General features: G+C 41.1%; 1 protein-coding gene across 5 annotated transcripts in view; it reads right to left on the reverse strand.

Moving 5' to 3' along the window:
- The window catches only part of LOC311257087 (teneurin-3), a 156,281-nt gene that overhangs the window by 54,700 nt on the left and 81,522 nt on the right, over positions 1–20,059 (reverse strand). For 4 of the 5 annotated variants that reach the window (XM_084352531.1, XM_084352530.1, XM_084352529.1 and 1 more), the window contains exons 6-11: positions 14,826–14,951; positions 12,866–13,080; positions 7,414–7,624; positions 6,221–6,322; positions 3,013–3,207; positions 1,730–1,930 (exon numbers count right to left, since the gene is read on the reverse strand). In XM_084352531.1, coding sequence (XP_084208657.1) covers positions 1,730–1,930; positions 3,013–3,207; positions 6,221–6,322; positions 7,414–7,624; positions 12,866–13,080; positions 14,826–14,951 — 1,050 coding nt within the window. The remainder of the gene's footprint in view (positions 1–1,729; positions 1,931–3,012; positions 3,208–6,220; positions 6,323–7,413; positions 7,625–12,865; positions 13,081–14,825; positions 14,952–20,059) is intronic. The other variant, XM_084352532.1, reaches the window with a different exon arrangement.

Genomic DNA, 20,059 nt, shown 5'->3' on the forward strand with positions numbered 1-20,059 from the left:
TCATCTTTGGAGCACATCCAGACTCCTCAATTAATAATTTTGTTTCCTTCATGTGCACCTATGGGGAGAAGCTGTATCTCATTCAAATATCCATTTTTCTCAAAGAGTTTCACTTCAAAATGTGACATATTCATTTAGGAAAACAAATTGTTGTTGAATGTTCACTAAATTTTTTAACCGAGATGATTAATAACTTAAAATTGTGATTTATTAAACAGCGTTAAAGATTAAAGCATATGTCACACTTTTACCCAAGTTTGCTTGGATACAAAATCTGAATAATTATAATTCTTTAATAAGACATCCACATTTAGAGATAATGTGTATAAGATAGATCTTTTATTTCAACCTACAGCCAGATAATAACTGCATATACTGCACATCTGCTGTTGTAGACACCTGGTGTCTGCAGTGTCTGTGCACAGTGAGAGGAGCTTATAGAAAGTAAATAGAGAGACTTTGGTGCCAATTACTCGTTAGAGAAAATCAAACACTTTGCAACAAAAAACAGAAATAAAAAAAAAACACTTTAGAACCGACTGCTCTGTTTGCAAGGATTTTAAATGAATGACGAAGGAATGAATGAAATAAAAGACCATGTAGATTACAACTCTAAGTAGATTAATTAATATGCCCTTTTAATTCTCTTAAAGTCAACGAGACGACTTTGAAAATGTCCAGCTTTGTCGGCCTCAGTGGTCGCATTAGTATCAAATGACTAAAGACACAAAGATAGTTGCATTTCTGTGTAAACAAGACCTAATGCCGGCAGAATAATGAGACAGAAGCTGGAACAACAAGCCGATTAATCTATTAGTCAATGGACTAATGGACTGACTCTGGTTTGCTAATCAATTCGTTTGAGTTTGATTGTTTGAGTAATTTTTCGAATTAGAAAGCCAAATGTGACTCAGTCCAGCTTCTCAAATATAAGATTTGTTAATTTTCTTGTTATATGTGATTGTCAATATCATCGGCAATTTAAAGACGTCACTGAAGGTTTTTAGGAACGTGTGATGGGCTATTTTCTGACATACAGACAATAAGAAAATTCCAGAATTTTTCTGTCAGATTAAAGGGGCTCAAGCAACAATTTGTAGTAATTTACATCCATTATTCACTTTTTTATCGGACACATGTGAGCGGATTATAACGTGACGTGAAAAAATGAGACATTCCTGTCTCTCTCGGTTGCCTATAGAAGCCTGTGGATGATTTGTTAAAGTTGTTTCATGCTGCTGGACTGTGGATTTCTTTGTGAAGGACTCGGGTCGGGTTTTCCGCAACAGTCTAAAAGGATGTGACTTTATGCCTCTCTCCACTGCGCTAACTGAGAGCAACAGTAGCTAATGTTTTTTAAGTATTCTTTTGGCCTTTTCACGGCTTTGTTGACAGGACAGCTTGAGAGATGACAGGAAATGCAGTGAGAGAGTGGGGGTGAGGCATGCAGCGGAGGGCCACAGGTCAGACTCAAACCCTGGGCCGCTGCAGCGAGGACAGAGCCTCTGTACATGGGTCACACGCTCCACCAACTGAGCTACTGGGGCGCCCAACAGCAGCTAATGTTAGCTTAGAAATGGAGTCTACTGACGTACTTTAACGGCCGGCGAAGTACCACAGAGCTCCTTTACCTGATAATAAAATAATCCTTAGTCGCAGCCCTAAGTCACATGAAAAGGCCACACAAAACAGCTTGACGTGGTGAAAATAAAAGGAAACGTGTTCTGACCTATGGAGCAGTCGGCCCCTGTCCAGTTGGTCTCGCAGACGCAGGTCCCTGAGTCGGTGTTGAAGGTGCCATGGCTGGAGCACTGCTCTGGACAAGTGCTCTTCAGAATCTCACAGCTGATCCCTCCCCAGCCCGGGTTGCAGTGGCACTCACCATGATGACAGGCTCCGTGACCGGAGCACATCGGGTCCACACAGTCCACTGAGGACACACACAGCGAGGGCGACAGCGGTGTTAGTTTACCACTTCTAGACAGGATATCAAACCTACTTATTTACCCTGGCCACTTCGACTCTGCTACCGGCCAAAATCATTTTTTTTCTGCGAGTGAGTGGAAGTGCTCCAGTGCCAGATGATGGCTGGTGGGCCACAGCTGAACATTTTGCAGCATTTAGCGGTGGCTGGTAGTAATTTTCCACCCTGTGTTCAACCAGCTCCTCTGCGGTATATTATAGGGTTCTTCCAATATCCTGACAGCATAATTATGCTCCATTATAGGCACTAGGAAAAAGAGCACAATTAGTGTCTAGACAGATATAATCAATTATTATTAACAATTTGCAGATCAACTTGCTGATCTAAGTTAATAATTGGCAATTATGACCAACACAATCATCCCATTACTAACGAGGGATCATTTGCGACAAACCTTATTGTGCTTCATTTGGAGCTGATTGTTCTGTGCATTTCCATATATACGTACATGGACACTGATATTGATCATTCACCTGAGCCAATTAATCACACAAGTAAGCCTGGAACCACAAATACAACAGTCTCCCTTCTATGGTTCCTTCCCATATTGCTGTAACCTCATCGAAAACCACAATATATTCATTCAGTGAACTCAATAGCCCGTTTTCATGTAAGGTCAACCACACATGTAAATCTGAGCTGATAATTGCTTTTTGTCCGCATGAGGATCAATAGAGTTAAATGCACTGAAGTGAAGGGGGAGGTGGGAGAGAAGAACAGGCTCTTTAAACAGGGGAACAGATGTGATTGACTGATCGATTTGAACAGGTGTCTTCTACTGTGGAGCGTTCCAATAGGTGACTGCATCAATGGGCCCTATGCACAATCTGTTCCAGCTTGTACCCTCGCGTGGTTTAAACACTAAGAGGGAGTTAATTTATACACACGGTATCAATAACAGCATCCAAAGCATTATCTGCTCGGTGGAGTTGAAAACAGCGATTGTTTCACCAATGGACTGTGTCGATTCCTCCGGAGCTTCACACATAAACATGTTGCATCTTGCTGCTTCCAATCCAATCATTCACCTTGTTCACAGTTGGGTCCTTTGTGGCCGGTGTTGCACACACAGTTACCCGCCACGCACAATCCGTGTCCGCCGCATTGAGGATCGATACACTGGGAGGCAGGTACGTCACACTCGGTGCCCTTCCAGCCGCTGTAGCACTGACAGCGCCCCCTGGTGTACTGCCCGTTACCGCTGCACAGGACAGGGCAGGCAGCTGTGGAAAGACAGAGGATTAATTTTTAAAATTGCAAAATGTGAGAATATAACTGATTCTGATATTACTTTTGTAAAGTCGATGTCAAATTATCTTCAATCATGTCTCAACTTAGATATATTGCAGCTGTGTTCCATTATTAAAGGAATGCTTCAACGTTTTAGGAAATTGGCCTTTTGAGTTTCATGGCGAGAATAAGATGTGAAGATTCATCCCACTCTTACATCGTCTTAAAAAAAAATGTTTTATCTTTTATTCCCAGTGAGTGAACAGTAACCAGCACCAGTTGGTAAGTATCGCAGCAGACTGAGTGTTCTCATATTCCCTATCTCTTCCCTCAATCCCCACACACACACACACACACACACACACACACAAGTAAATAAAACAAAGCATGGAAAAAAACCAGCACACCCGTTCAGACACACATGTTGTGTGGGTGTGAAACAGAAGAACAAAATGAGGCGAAAACAAAACAAAAACAGCTACCGAGTTGTAAGAAACAATAACATAATAAGTCCATAATTTACGATGTCCCTATTTACAAAGACTCAGGGCCAGAAATGGTTCAAGTCCATTATTGATCAACTCTTGGAATGTGGTTTGTTTTTCTCAAGTAAGAAAATAACGGGAACCAAAGGTTTTTCTGAAAAATATGTTCAAAGTTATATTTTTATAGAGTTCACTTGGAAATATCTAGTCCAGGAACAGCTAAAAAAGTCGGAGTAGACTTATTTTTCAAGACAGGAGAATAAATTTCTCAGCAAAGTGTGTTAGTAAAACCAATGTCAGGTGTGGTGAGGTAACAGAAGCTGCCTCCCAGCACCTCTTAAGCTCACTAATTGACTAATTGTTAGATCTTGTAAGTTTAATCTGCACAAAACACGAAGAACAAAAACAACAATTAGCCGCTTTACACAGGATTATGCGCTGGACTATTTCTTATATGGGACACGAGAGTCTAATCTACCTTTTCATTTAACTCTTAAGCAACTGTAGCTTGTAGACTGACCAGCCACATTGCATTATTATTTTTTCACGGGTCTGTCCATGCACATTATCTTCATCAGTTCTCTAATCACGCAGATAGCTTTGGTTTTATGTGCCCAGATTTTGACATATCCATCTGTGAGATTTTGGCCGTCGCTGCAATACAATGGCAGCGTTAAACGACTGCATTAATAAATGTTTTCAACAGTTTTTCTCTGGGTCCATTTTTGGTTTAAAGTTGCTTCACTGATTCCCACAAAGCTTTTTACACTGCAAATGAAAAGCAATCTTCCAAATTAATAAAAGCAGTAGTGCAGATCCAAAAACTTGTTGATATCCAAGTTTGTTTATTTGGATTCCAATTAGTTACTGTGCTTAAAAAGTGGCTACTCTTCTCAGGGTCTGCGTGAAAATCATTGAACACAGACTATAAGACTTAATGTAAAACACAGACCACTAAGACTGCACATCCCTATCATATCTCCATGAACAGGAACAAAGAAATATATATTGTTCTACACTATTCCCTTCTGTAAACAAATACAATCTCAACTTTTTATTAAACCATGTTGTTTTACTTTCTGAAATCAGAAAACATGGTACAAGCTTCTGCTGACTGCCGTGTAGAATAATAATGTCTATCCAGAAAGAAAGATTGGTGACTATAAAGTATTTCTGGGGTTTTAGTCATGATCATATTTCTAATAAAACGCACTAGAGAACAATGCAACCTACTTTTTTACACTTAACCAAGCCAAACGATTATTCATTGAACAGTGAAGAGCGATCGCTTTGTTCTACGCTAAATCTTTCATAATGTGTAAAACTAGGTATGATTCTCATTCTGACCAGAAATAAGAGCTTACCCTTCAGACACGCGTCTCTGCCCGAGCTTTGCAAACTGTTGGCTCGGCATTGTACAAAGCTGATAACCCCGGGCCAGGGGCCGTGTGTGCAAACTGTGGCAAGTAGTCTGAGATGCATATTGTGAATGTGCTGTATACACGTGAGTGCTATTAAACCCTGAATGACATCAGAATACTTCACATGTCTTCACTGGAAAATGTCAAGATGTCTGAAAGGCCTCAATCAGAATATACTGTACATTGATTCATTGATTTGTTCTGTTCACTGAGTAGTACCCGGCCCATACGGGCTTACAAGACACTAACAAGACAAAGATGGCCACATAACATCTCACAATATGCAGCGCCACAAATTCAAATGAAAGAGCATCTCGCGGCATACAAATCAATGACAGAAAATGTGTTGTTATGTTGGATACAGTGTTCTCCGTCTTAATAGCCGTGCGTTTCTATAAACCTGGCTAAGACATTGATCTCCTCCTTAAAGAGCCAACTCAACATATCACAGTCAGACAAACAAAATAAATCAGGATTCAGATGGAATATGCTGTTTACATGCTCGTATCAAATTCTGCATTATAGTAGAATATCTTGTAAACACAGTCAATGATAAACAGCCAGGGACACTATGTGGATTAATCAGAGAGAGAGAGGCAGGAGCACCTGACGGATACTGGATTTTTAAAGGCCGATTAGAGACTCACAAAGATCCACTTAAAGTATTTTGTCCAATATTGTTCTTGGCCTTTTTAAAATGAACATATATTATTGATGATTATCCCTTAAATTAGTTACATTCTATGATTGAAGGATGAACTCGTCAGTGCTCCCTGCTGTGTCTAAATTATCTCAAACGTACAGTATTAATGACATTTCTTCGATGGATTTCTTGTAATGAGCCGACATGTAAGCCTTTATCGATAAATCTGCAGCAAGCTAATAAAGGCCAGTATATCATCAGCATGGACAATTTATCGAGCTAGCTGTACGAAATACCGTGATATATACTTTTTCAATGCTTTGGGCATCATACACAAAATTCCATTAACCTTCATTGTGCCGGGGTAACTGACCCGCAGTCATCCCAAATTAAAAAAAGAATCCAATCATGTGCTGAATGGACAGAATAAGAGTTAATATATGAGCTTAATAATTACCTCTGGAACAGTACGGCCCTATGAATCCTGGGAAGCAGTGACAGGATCCCGCCACACACTCTCCGTTCCCGTAACAGTTGTGTGTGCACTCCGTGACAGAATCTGTGGGCAAGTCCAACTATTAATAACTCATCAGGTTGTCATATTAGAGCAAATCTAAAAAATTCCTCCACAATATAACATTCGACAACTGCACAGTTTAGGAAATACTGCCAGACATCCTAGATACTAACTTATCCCCTCCCCCCCCGCATGGATCTGGGCTTTCTAAGCATCCCTTATCTGCAGTCCTCGTATCAGGCATGGCATACATTTACAGCTATTTGTCCATGTCCCACTAAGGTCTAAGCCTCCATAACATGTATACTGGAGGCTGACTGTTCCCGTCTAAGCCATGTTAAGTAAAAGCCACACAGGCATTTTAAATTAGACCAAATAATTCCATTCCTTTGGCACATTTTCTCTTCCTCCTGTCTTCTCCACCGCCTCATCCTCCCCCCTCAACCCCTTGAATGACTGATCATGCCCACACAAGCCATGCAATCTCCTGAGTGTTTACAGCTCAAATCCTCTCTGAGTTGAAGTTAATCTGACATATCCTACAGACAGATCTTGTGTTCATTCAACAGACCATCGCTCATAAAGGGCACCCCCAAAAGACCAGGACCCTCATTTTGATCGGCGTTAAGAGGGCAAACTTTTTTGTTATTACTCCGACTTGTATTGGATGTTCATTGAGCCAGCGTCGGGACCAGGGCAATTTTGACCTCACACATCAATACCTTCGTATTTGTAGGGGCAGATCAATGAGACTCCCGAAGGAAATAGAAAAAGAAAAACGTTAACTCAACCTTAGTGTTTTTCCTACCTCAAAACCCACAAGGAAATTTTCACAGAGTTCAGAACACTGAAGAGGTTGTTAGGAGGGAAGGATCAATGCTGTGTATGCTCTTGTATCTAGCGTTCAGCACAATAATCCACTACCGTCCAGTGAAAACCTCGATCTGCCTCCTAGGTGGCTTAAAGTTTGAAAATCTCATCTTGTTTGTGTGGTTGTCAGAATTTCCAAACAACCTAACTGTTTGTTCATGCAGGCGCAGCTGTTTAAAGTAAATTAAAGTCTTCCAAACATGTCATTACACATCATCCCAATCACACTCATCAGCCATTGCAGCAGATGTGTGCCCCCGTACCCTGGATGATGGTGTTATAGGACACTGCCTCCACGTTCCGTCCGTCATTATAAAACGCCAGGTGCCACACCCCCACGTCCAGGTACTGGATGAATCCTGCCTGATGGACGGCGACCGAATGATCCAGCCGGGCCCTCGTCTCCTGCTCGCTCTGAGTCCAATGCTCTTTGGCGATGAGCCGGCTGCCGTCCAACAGCTCCACAAAGTCATACTGCAAAACAACAGCCAGAACATATTCCAACAGATGCAGATGCTTGTTATTTTAATGTCTGTCTAATTAAATCAGGCAGTAGAGAGGCACAAGAGTTCAAAAAGCTTATATCTCTCTCCACTGGATGCTTTGTATGCAGCTCCTCGAGTGATTTCCCGAACAGTCTGAGAGGAACTCTTCAAAGTCGCAAAGCAAGACACAACCAGAACAGGTTTGTGCACACAGCAAATATTCGAGTATAATAAATGTTGATTTTTCAGTGACAGTTATTTGGAGTTGAAAGGCGTTGTTTGGAGAGTTGTTTGTATATTGATAGAGCCGATATGGCTCTGGGGCAAATGCTCGAAAATATTCCAAAAATATATTATTAACTCTGAGGGGAGTGCACTTAAAAAGACTCTCACGATGTGTTTATTATCACCTGTTAAATTAACATTGATAATGCACTGTGTGGATGTGGATGCCTAAAATTCAGTTATTCACTGCAAGTGCACCTGCACATAATACAGATAAAAGGATCAACTCAGTAGAGAAACACTTTCTTTAATAACATCTAATTAAACTCAATACATCACGTGAAAACTGTTCCTAATGTTTGACATGTTTCAATTATGTTATTTTTTTTTTTTTTATAGCCAGGACTCCCTGAAATACAGTTAAGATACTGATGCTATTATCGAGAAAATGTAATATATCATGTCCAGGAATAAATCAAAGCCAGTGTGTCCTTGTTTGTAAGGTCAGAATTCTCAGAAGCTGACAGATAAACCGTATAAACAGTCCATCAACAGTATATTTTAGAAATCAGGTTCATTTTTCGTTCCTATATATTTGGAATGCAGCATAACAGTTTCTCTCTCTCGATATTTTTTTTTTTTTTTTTTCAAACAAACATTGATTTACGGGGTAAACAAGGAGTAACGAGTCATCCCTGCCAAGTGAAACGAGTAAAGCGGCGCATCTGCTCTCAGTGCACCTGCTCAACACCTGAACCTCATTTCGAGTGAGGCTGTACGATACAGGAGCACTGCAGCAGAAAAACAGTGTAACACATACAAGCAATCCCCAAACAGGCTATAGGCTGCAGACGAGCACAGCAGATGCAGACAGATCCCCTGTCTAAAGCGGTTGGTTGCTACACAGATGTACTGAGCCCATAGTGAAGACTCAGGGTGGGAAAGAGTCTGTGGGTTGCTTGGGAGTGTGATGCATACAGATTGGCACTGTAGCTGGTTTTCAGAAGGGCTTGGATTTAAATCCAATGAGGAGGCTGTTTGCAGAGAGCTCTGATGAACTGTAAAGCCATCGATTTCTGACTGAAAATGAAATTATAATAACATCCAAACAGCGTATGAGAGTTGTTTTTAAATAGCATGTCATTGTAATTTAAAATTCATCAAAAAATTACCAGATTTTCTCTAAAAAGTAGCAGTTTAAATTGTCACTGAATTGCAATGGTTCCTCCACATCAAAAAGGTGTGTTTCCTGCAGCAGGAGGACGCTGCACGCTGCTGCTGACAGTAATCAGTGCAAAAAAACAGCCATGAGAAACGAGTGAAAATGCAAAATACCTCATTTTGCAGCAGATCAGCAGGGTCCCCCCCTTAAAATCGGAAATATGGGAAAATCCTCGAAAACTCTGTTTTTAATATTTCCTCTCATTAAAAAAATGGGAAATATAATTATGTCATAACGCTAGCACTAACAATGTAACATTCATTCTGTTTTGTTTTTTAAGTTGCAATAATCAAGATTTCTAACTGTAGCATTCCTTCATGTTACATGTCTAATATGACCATTTTTTACCCAAAACCCAATTTCACCCTAAATCTGCAGCTCTGAGGAGCTTTCAAGTCTCCTTTTTCTTATTGGTTTCATGGGCCGCAATAAATCAAAACAACCCCCGTACCAAACCCCATTTTCAGAAGAAGCGGGAATCCATCCTCAGCAATAAAACAATGATAAACCCACTGTAGAGGATGTTACCTGCTCCGCACAGAATACAGACGAATAAAGTTAGGAACTGGTGTGTAACTTCTATCTGGTAAAAGAGCCAAATATTTTAGTTGAAGACCGAATCAGAGCTAAAAGAATGAAAGTTGGACTCGCATTCATTGGATGGACACAAACACAACTCCAAATGAAAGCTGGTGTTGCTCTGTTTCTACTTGATGACTAAATCAGCAATTATTTATTAACACTAGCCAAAAACACTTAATAGGCTCTTCACATGTTGGCGCTTTTATCTATCATCTTGTGATTGAGTTCTTCTCCACATAACGGCCAAAATTTAATTAATGTAGCTTTAAATCAGTATGTGCACAACATCCGGCCTCATGGAAACACAACGGACGGGCCAAGAAACTATATTAAAAACGGATTTGGTACTCAGGAATGTAACTAACATGGACCTGAGCAACCTTTTCAGTTGACTTGCAAATGACAGGAAAGAGAGCATTAAGCGAGGGGCAGGTGAAGTCAACACTGTGATTTAAACCCCTTTGAGCAGAGCGGGGGGGCAGGCGAGGGATATTAACCTGGGGGAAGTTGACTTCTTTGTGTTGTTGGCTTGAGGGGGAAGTAATAAAACAGTTCATCCCACGAGCCCTAAACCTCCTGGCCAAGTGCATACATCTCGATTAGCCGGTGTGAAAGCCCCCCAACTCATCTCAATCCAACAATACCAGTGAATAACAGGCAGGAGACCAAGCATGGAGAGACGGCCGGATGCCCCTCGGACTGAGGAGGAACGCTCACAGCCTGTTAATTCTTCAGCTTTTAGATTGAGTGAACTCAGTCTGGCACTTGAACTGAGTACAAATTCTTCAGAAAGTAAAAAAAAAAAAAAAAACAACAACAAAAGTTTGTTGCCTCCAAGTTGTTTGGCTTTTGTATTAGCACAGACAGACACTCAATAGCAGATGGAGGAAGTCTATATTCGAAAAGGGAAGAAAGGCTGTTGCACTTAAATGTTGTCTCGTCTTCCAAGCAGTGAATACGACGAACAGTCAATATCTCTCATTGGGGTCTTTCATGCTCAGTTAAGTAAATGCATTGATTTGAGCCTCTGGTCCCTGAGCAGTATGTAATTTAGAGATGGCCACAATGGACACAGTGTCCAGCATTGACAAGCTTGAGTGTCTGTACGACAATTGCTCGAGACATAAAAGTAGTGTCTTGTTAATTAGTACCCTATGGTCTTTGATTTTTTTGGGCTTCCTTTTTTCACCTTGAAAGTGCAATCCAGCTCACCTGTTGTCACTCGCATCGGCCTTTTCTTCCATCAAAGAGTGGCCCTAACTGTCTACACTTGAGTGAAGCCCATCTTTACTAAGAGAGAATGTCAAGAAGGTGAAGCTAAGAGCTTTTGCAGTCAAGTGTGGTGGAAAATAGCCATTGTCTGAGTGCTTCCATCACCATCACCAGACATTGGACATTCGGATGCCCAGAAATGTCATTCAAGTGACACATCAGACGTTTTGGAAACACTTCAATTTGCAAATGGCAGACGTTTAGTGCAAGTGGAAGACGTGCATGCCCACACGCAGGCAAATCGAAGCTGAGAGGAGAAAACTGAGACTCAAACTAGTGCCCAGTCCTAATTTGCAAATGCATACATGTCCAGAATTTAAATAATAAGCGAAAAAAAAAATAATAATAATATGTAGTTACATTGTGTGATGCAGTTTTTTTTACTGTTATGTGCAGTTTTGATTCAGCTTAGAAAGAAGACTGTGAAATAGCCTCTTTACATGCCCCACGACTGATCACAAGGCTGCATTTGATGATGCTTGTAGTGACAAATCCACAGAGAATTATTATTATTATCAAATCTCCAGTTCCCCTCAGCTCTGAGGAGCATTAGAGAGTTGTTTCCAGACACAACAAGTAGCTGCTGCAGTGACAAAAAGACACACAGAGATAGCAGCTAGCTGGAGAAGATAGTGGAACATTTAGTGGCAAGCCAGATTCTCTCAGGAGGTGGTGGAGACCAAAAAAGAGCTAAAAAGGACACAGACACTGACTGCCCTGTGGCAATCACTGGCCAGCAGAGACATTTGTTAGCGGCTAGTTTGCTTGTCAACAAGCTCTCTTAGCTTTTTTAGCCTAATAAATACATATAGTAATAAACAGCCCTGTTAAAGGCACAATCATATATACATAAGAAAAAATAACTGTCACAAACATACCTCAGTTCAAAAAGGCTACCGGTCTAATAGTAACTCCTTACTGCTTTGTGCTAACTGGATTAGCTCGGCTCAGGGGCTGCGTGCTTTGTGCTAATGTTAGCCACTGAAGAAGTCAGTCTAACATTTTCATATTGACCATAAAAAAAGGGGATTGCCTTTGTTAGTACTCAACACTGTCAAGCTAGCATGTTTGTATTGGGACATTTTGGCTGCACCTTCCTGCCATTCTTGTGTAACTAGTTTGCTGATAACATTAACAATATTTCCGGACATAAGTAGAAAGACCGCTAACAGTCATATCTTTTCATATGGGTGGAAAAGGATGGTTGGATGGGCTCATTAGGGGCCTGCAGAAGCCTCAGACACTGGATTTTGTTTCGTTTGTTTATTTGTCCGACCATTTGATCTATTGATCACTGTCTGGAGAGATGTCCTACAAATAAATGAAAAATGCTTTGAGAATAACTTACCAACCTTAGCTGCCAGACTGAAATAAAAGATGTCAAAAGGTAACCACCCTAACATCGTCACTGACCTCCACAGGCAAGATCTTCTACTGGCAATAATGAAGGATTCAATCGGCTCATGTAGCAGTTTTACCATAAAAAAACCATATATAGGTGCTAATTTTGGTGTAAAAATATTATATGTAACTTTTCAAAACAGTGTTCACAAGTGGTGATTATAGGAGAATTACATGAGTTACTATTTTTTTAAGATTGTCATTAAAATGTCTTCTAACAGGAGCACAACCAGAGAGCAGGGTCTCCTAAAACCAATGAACTGACTCAGTAATGTCAGACATCTCATCTATTAATAGCTATCAAAGTTTGTTTACTTTAGCTAACATAAGCCACCATAAGCTTATAGTAATACCGAACCAAAATTAAGCTGATGCTGCAAAACCCCCTGAGTGTACTTAATTGAGAAAAGACACATTTTATTGCATATGAATTAGACTTTTCATTTGTAAGAGAAAGTTACAAAGTTGTGTTTTAAAGAGTAACAAGCAGATTAACATGATCCAAACACATTTGAAAGAAGGCTTTACCTGAGTGTGAGATGGTGCCAGACCCTTTCGTCCATAGACTCCGATCAGCGCGTTCTTCTGTACCGAGATGTTGAACTTGACAAAGCGTGGCTGCTCCATGCTTAGCTGAGAGCGCCAGAACATCCCCGGTGGGACGCTCTGAGCCGCCCTCTTCCCTATGTCGACCTGTCCGCTATCGATGGAGTTGTTCTCCTGATGGATCACGCTAGTCCTTCCTAGAAGACGGAAACACACCCCCACCTGAGTTATATAAGGTGTTACAGAATCATAACAGCACAGTAATGATGATGTGGTATAAATCAGTCATCACAGAGCCTTTCATGCCATCAACTAAAACCTTCACACTCACATCTAAAATACAATCTTGTCTTTTGGTGCAGGTCTTTGATCTCTGGATATCAGTAAATTCTACATTATTTCTTTCCCAGTGTAATCTTATTCAAGCAGGAGCTTAATAAGATAGTCATATCTTTTTCCAAATGAGCGATGACCAAACAAGACAGGATTAAAAGTAATGGTCCCCCGTGGTCCATGATGCACTGCTAACCGAAAAAAATGACCACATATAATTGGCTTTTTATAAGACTCTTAACAGGCCGCACGTCCCATCTTTTCTCTGGTCCTGGTGACTCATAGAGGGAGGCTTCATCTCAGATAAGGTCTAAATGGAATCTGTCAGATATACCGAGCTCTACCTCGCCAGAGCAATAACAGCAAATCAAAACAATTTTTGCGAATGATGTCCTTAAACTGTGTCCTTACAGCGCCAAAGATGGACGGATGGCCGGTTTAATATGACTCATGCTCACATGAAAAACTGCGGACTGCATGGAGCTGTTGCAAGAGCGGTTTGTTAAGAAGAAAAATCTGTAAAGCGTTTTCAAGACCTCGCTGTCCGAAGCTCTATTATACAAAGAAACACAGCTGTGCTCTTTATTGAGGCAATGACTTTTCACATGTCGGGTGGACGACGCGGGGTTGTCCTGAAACATAATAACAACTCGGCCTTTGCTCCAGCATCGTGTCAGGGCTGTTTCATTGAGTGAACCTGGATATACTGTAGCTGTGAGAGTATCTGTTTGTGCCAGACCTCCCATTATTTGCATCCCTCAGTGTTGTGCGTGTAATGAGGACATTGCCTGTCACTTTAGCTTCAGTCAAAGTGAAGACTGGAAGCCAAGTTTACCTCGGGGAGAATAATAGCCGGCTATTGATTGCCTTTAAACAGTCCAAAACCTGCCTCATGCTATCTTAATTAGCAGTACTTATGAGGATTTAAATCTAGCCGAGTTTAAACAATTGAGCTTTTGCCTGGCCTACTAAACTCAATTAATGCTTTCGTGGCCATGCATTCTAAATACCTGAGTGTGCTTAGAGATTAATTTGGTGGCTTTTGCTGTAAAGGTGAGCTGAGATCGCCTGCCTGCTTGTTGTTGAATACACAATGGTCCAAGATTATGATTAAGCAGTACAAAGCTGTCTGGAATGAGTCAATTAATATTCAGAAGGTGAAAGATCTCAATAAACTCTAAAGGCTGACTGGGCAGCGAGCACCCAACATTTCACTCCATCATTCATGAAGCCAACTGGCTCGTGGATGCAATTTGTCTTTCTTAATCATCATTTGAACCTTTGCTTGATTGGATTGGTTTGTATTTTGGTGTTTTAAAGATCCTTTAACCTTTTTCTTAAAAAAAAAAAGGCATTTAATTTCAAGGAGCAGTCATTACAAGCAGCCTTATTTATTTCAAGTCAAGAGTATTTGCACATTTAAAGCCAGTAAATATTTTATCGGAAATGAAAATCTGAATGTTCGAGAAGATATGCCAATAACCTTGACCAAAAGAAATTTCTTAGATACAGGGAAGCCAACACAAGAATAAACAGTATTAATCTTGTGCATTACTACTGTAAATGTTAATTAGCAGTTTATTCAGATGTCAGTCTTTTATTTCCTCACCGTCAGCAGCCAGAGCTGTCACTATGCTCGACTGAGTGGGCCCTGTCTTCCCAACTCCTCCGTTTTCAAATGCCGGCTGGTTGTCCAACTCTTGGAGCTGCCAATTGAGGCCGAAAAGGTGCATTGCTGTGAAATACACAAAAAAGCTGCGTGGGCTTGGAGAAATGGATAAACAAATAAGCAAATAGCCGCACAAAAACAATCAAGCCACTTAAGGACAAAAGACCTGTGGGAGAGCACGATGGATGGATCCAATGCAGGCAGAAAAACACAGTTTAACTTCCAACATTTCAGCTCACATTTTTGTTTTTTGAGGCGACTCTGCCATGGTTGGCTTTTGTGTAAACACAGCACTGATAGAGGCCAGACAAAGTCATTTCAATCGATACCTTGGAACCCTGTTGCTCCAGCATGTTTCCGTGGGGAGCGCTGTTCATTAACGTGCCAGAGTGTCTGCACACAAACAGCTACTGTATCAAAGGAGAGCAGAATTTCTATTTTGTCACAAAGCTTTCTCTGCTGCGCGAGGAGACGAGATACACTGGAGAAGTCTTAAAGTCTCCAAGACTAATACAAAGCAGGAAGGACACAGAGACGCAGCTCCATGTGTGTGTGGAAGAGTGAGTCGGAGGAAGAGGCAGAGAGCGAGGCACTTTTAAGAAAGTGTAAGGCAGCTTATTGAGACAGACAGTCACAGCGGGGGGAGGAAGTGAGAGGGTAAGTTGCTGCAACACTCCTCTAGTTTCTCTTACATAACTAAACTGTGTCTGGCTTTCATTCAGCCAACCTGCTTTATTGTCACAGTATTGGATGCAATCAAACTGTGTTCTTGTTGTTTTGGGAAGCTGAGGTGCTTCTGTGAGCGCAGCGAGAGGGCCAATCTCCTTCAAAGTCACCAGCCGGGGAACATGCTGAGGAAGCATCTTGATTTCCGACCATTTGATCTGCGGGAGGAACTTTTTCTCCAACACCCGTCGCTTGCTGGGAAGATAGATATTGACTGCAGCAAATAACTTGAAAGGTGGATATGGGGGACGGAGAGAATATCAAATGTGAGGGAGACCAAAAAGAGAGACGGAAAACTGGTCTGGACAGTCCATCAGTCGACGCTTTGTTCAGAAAAAAGGCCATGTGTTTGTTTAAAGCCTGCTGATGAATACACTTGGCATCGCTTTAGTGAGAATACAAGCAGTATTGTGCATGGAAGATGAAATAATAGGCGCTTCGTAGCCTTGAATTACAATCAGCTGATGCAAATTTGATACCGAGTGATATTTTTTAAATTATTTTTATTGTCTTTGATATATTTTGGCAGCCAGCATCACCCCTCGTGTCATAATCCATTTTAGTTGCCAGTGAAACAAACCAGCGAGAGAAATTAATACTGACTGGTCCGTCAATATTTTTGACAAGTCTGACTTTTCTAAACCCTGTGAATGGACCAGTCTGACAGTACCTCCCAGTGTGAGAAGAACTGTGCACTCCTGTTGTCGAGTCTGTCTCTATCTTTAATCAGATCCACATCAGTCTCAGAACTGTGGCACAAACTCACTGGCAACGCAGACACACACAGACAAAATCTGCAACTTAACACAACTTGAATTAAACAAATTCTCTAAAGACTTCCTCATTTGTCCCCAACACTGGATCCAAACATGCAGAACATTCTCCTTGGCCTAGAAAAACTTTTAAAACACAAACATTTAAATAACAACTTTCTCAAACTGCTCACTGTCTAAATATTTGTATTTCTTAGACTAACAAGTTGGTGGCTCTAAACTGAGAAAAAGCTCCAGTACCTTTAGAAAACACAGTTCTGAGCTGGGTCCCCATTTTCTTTAAGATCAGCTGAGGACATGGAGCATTAACCTGAAATGAAACACCCTCCGCCTGAAACAAAAAGGCGACACCTGCTCTTGCAAAATGATTGACAGCGTGAAATTAAAGTGGGTTGAGGTATTACTCAAAGAATAAAAGGTGGCATAATCTTTTACTAAACAAACCCGTTTTTTTCAAAATTAGCATGAAGTATTCTGGAAAAGAAATCCTTTAAATGTTGACGGAAAAATCTGTCTCAGACTTGACTGACAGAGGACAGGACATGGCAGCTCAGTAGACGACATGAGGTGACAGACGGTGCTCTCATACACAAGAGGTTGTTGCCATATAGCTGAAAATGTGACATGCTTCTTTCACAGCTTCATACACACACAGTGGTGACTCCAGATCATAGGAAACAGATGATCAGCATACTAACATGCTTATAGTAAACATGCTAACATACTCGTGGTTAGCTGGAAGAGTTTACCAGGTTCACCGTGATAGTTTAGCCTGTTAGCATGCTCGCATTTGCTAATTGGAAAAAAAAACAAGAAAAAAAACAGCCAAAAACGGCTGGTAATTTATATAGTTCTGCAGGTATTAATTTGATGTCAAGATCCAATCACAATTCTGCAAAATAATCATGTTTTGGCTTAAAATACCTCTTAAATGTGGTCCTGAGGTCATCTTTCATATATCAAGTGGTGTCACACCTACAAATATTGAAACACCGTGGTTTCTCACTTACAAATGCTGGAATGCAGTTAGATTGAAACTTTGATGGTGCTAAATTGAAAGTCACCAATCACCAAAGTCATTAGAATTCATCGACTGTCCACCCGGTAGTTTTCAAAAAAGTAGTCTAGTGAGTCTAAACTACATCTGGACTGGCTTGGTTCCTGATTCTACTTCAACTAGCATGAGTCCAGACACTCTCCACAGCAAAACACTGTGCACTCCATCTCCCAGCTCTTCACCGACGATGGAGCTAACAGTGGGCTCTTGTGTATCACACACTGCACAGAACCACCGAGAGCCTTCCCCTCTTCACGGCTCTTAGAGCGCCAGGGCCTGATCCACACTTACCTCATCAACAAATTGCTTTCAGGTGAATAGCCCTCAATTTATGAATTTGCATAGGTTATTCCTGCAGCCTCGGACAGTTCAATTAATATTTATGGGCCGTGAGTGTTTCTCCACCTGAGACAGAACCTGGAAAAGCCAGCCTGTAATCTCTGAAGTCAGAGAGTTGCCTTGTGAAACACCTCCACTGACAATGATCTGTAAGTTCACAACATGTTTGTGTGAGCTCTGACATCCACATGGTATTTAGTGTACAGGAACAGAAACACTTCAGCCTGAGAAAATCCTCCTCACAAATCCCTATCTGATTCACATTACTGTTCGTGCTGTTGTTACCTGCAGAACTCAGGTTATTAAGCTGAATAATATTATTTATTCCTCCTTTAAAGAAGTGATAGCACTTTCACCTGTACCTAAGGCATTAAAAAACATAAATGAGAAAAACATTTCTTAAGTGTTTTTGTGTTAAAATATGCAAAAGATGCCGTTCTGACGGCGTTCCTCACCAAGCGTAATTAGCCCATTTACCAGAGAGAGGTGGCCCATCTGGAGTCACGGTGTGCCAACAACAACTTGGAGCTGAACAGCCTCAAAATTATTGAGATAAACATTGTTTTATGCTGGAACCTGCCTGCACATCTCCCCCAGAAACGTTCCCTGGGGGAGTCCTCGATGTGAGCAGCGCGGCTCAGAGCAGGCTGAGACGTTCCTGTTTTCTGGGATTGTGTCTCCAACAAAATCTAACGGAACGACAACATCTCCAACACGAGATCGACCAGAACAGGCTTTGTTTTGTTTTATTTTGGTCCTGTGGTAATTGAAGCAAGCTCAAGGTAACCTTCTATTAGTCTCTGAGGGTTTTTTTTTAGAATTTATTTGTGTTGGATCCCTATCCGTCTTTTTTATTACCAACACAGTTACTCATCACTGCTGAGTGGAGCCACCTGTATCACCCACTCTCCTGTGGTAACTGGCAGGGCCTCGTTAAAACCAGAAGTTCTCACCATGTCAAGAGTTTCATGAGAGCCATCGCTTTAATCCACCAGCCTCGGCTGAAAAACACATGAATAATCCAAAATTGATTTTCTCCTTTTCGGATGAATTTCATTTTAAGTTTCATGGAATTTGTTTCATCCTTAATTAGAAATCTGAAGGATGCACTTTTACAAAGCAACTGAGAATAATTCATGCTCCAATTCAAGACATTTTTAAACAATAAATTCTCTATATACGTCTGACATTCAAAGGCAAATGTCAGACAAAAGGAGCACATCGTCTTCTCCTTATGAACATTTTGATCAAACATGTTCCTTTTCACATTTGGTGCTGTTTGTGCTGTTCAATTTAAAGAGCATTTCCAAAAATCCACATGCTCTCTCTACATCCAATCAGCGCATCAAAGCTGGACTCGGTCCTGATTGGCCTCCCTCTGTCTGAACAATTGCTGAAATCCTTCCAATCAGGCTAGTTTGCAGAGCTGGAACTGGAAAGCCTCACCTCAGCAGGTCTGTGGCTCATTTGAATTACAGGAGCTGCTGTTGTGAGTCAGCCAGGGTCCAGTTCAGTCATTGTTCTGCATGTTATTCTGCAGATTAATTCCATAAAAAACACTTTATCTGAACTATTTGTTTCTAAAATGTCATGGAGGTATATTAATCTGAACTCAAGCTGCAGATAAAAGCACAAAACGAGTGATCCGGCACACTTTTTTTGGTAAACTTCATACACAGTCCCTTTTTAACATATAACAGGTGCAGGTGTCTTTGAGTTTGTCTTTGTACTGAAGGGACTCTGCGAGCTGACACTAGAAAAGTATTAAAGTACGAGTGCACATTGTAGCTATTTGAGTCATTGCACCTGGCAGGTGAATTGGCGGTGGATGAAAGAGAGAGGGAGTGGTGGAAACACTCTCAGACACCTGAGGCAAGTGGCAGAGGGCTGCATCTGTTTAACTCACGCACACACACACACACACACACACACACACACACGCATGCACGCACACACGCACAGACACACATACTCAAAAGGAGCTGAAGCATCGAGCACAGGTTCTGGAACCGGGCCAAAAATACAATTCCCAAACATCCGACAGGTCTACAATTAAACGAGTTGGTGATTGTTGGGATGAAAATGTTGTAAATGAATCCAATCTGCTAGAACTGTTAGTGACAACAGCTGAACAAATGACTGTTTCTGCTCGGTTTCCCTGTGCAAACTGAGCAGATCTGTCGTGAGTGCGAGTGCTAATAAAAAAAAAAAAAAGCAACTGATTCTTACACACAGAGGAGCAGCCAAGTTGTAAAAATTATTCAAATACAGTGTATCCA

The sequence above is a fragment of the Pagrus pagrus genome (genome assembly GCF_965226575.1).
Source record: "Pagrus pagrus genome assembly, chromosome: 5".
Lineage (NCBI taxonomy): Eukaryota > Metazoa > Chordata > Actinopteri > Spariformes > Sparidae > Pagrus > Pagrus pagrus.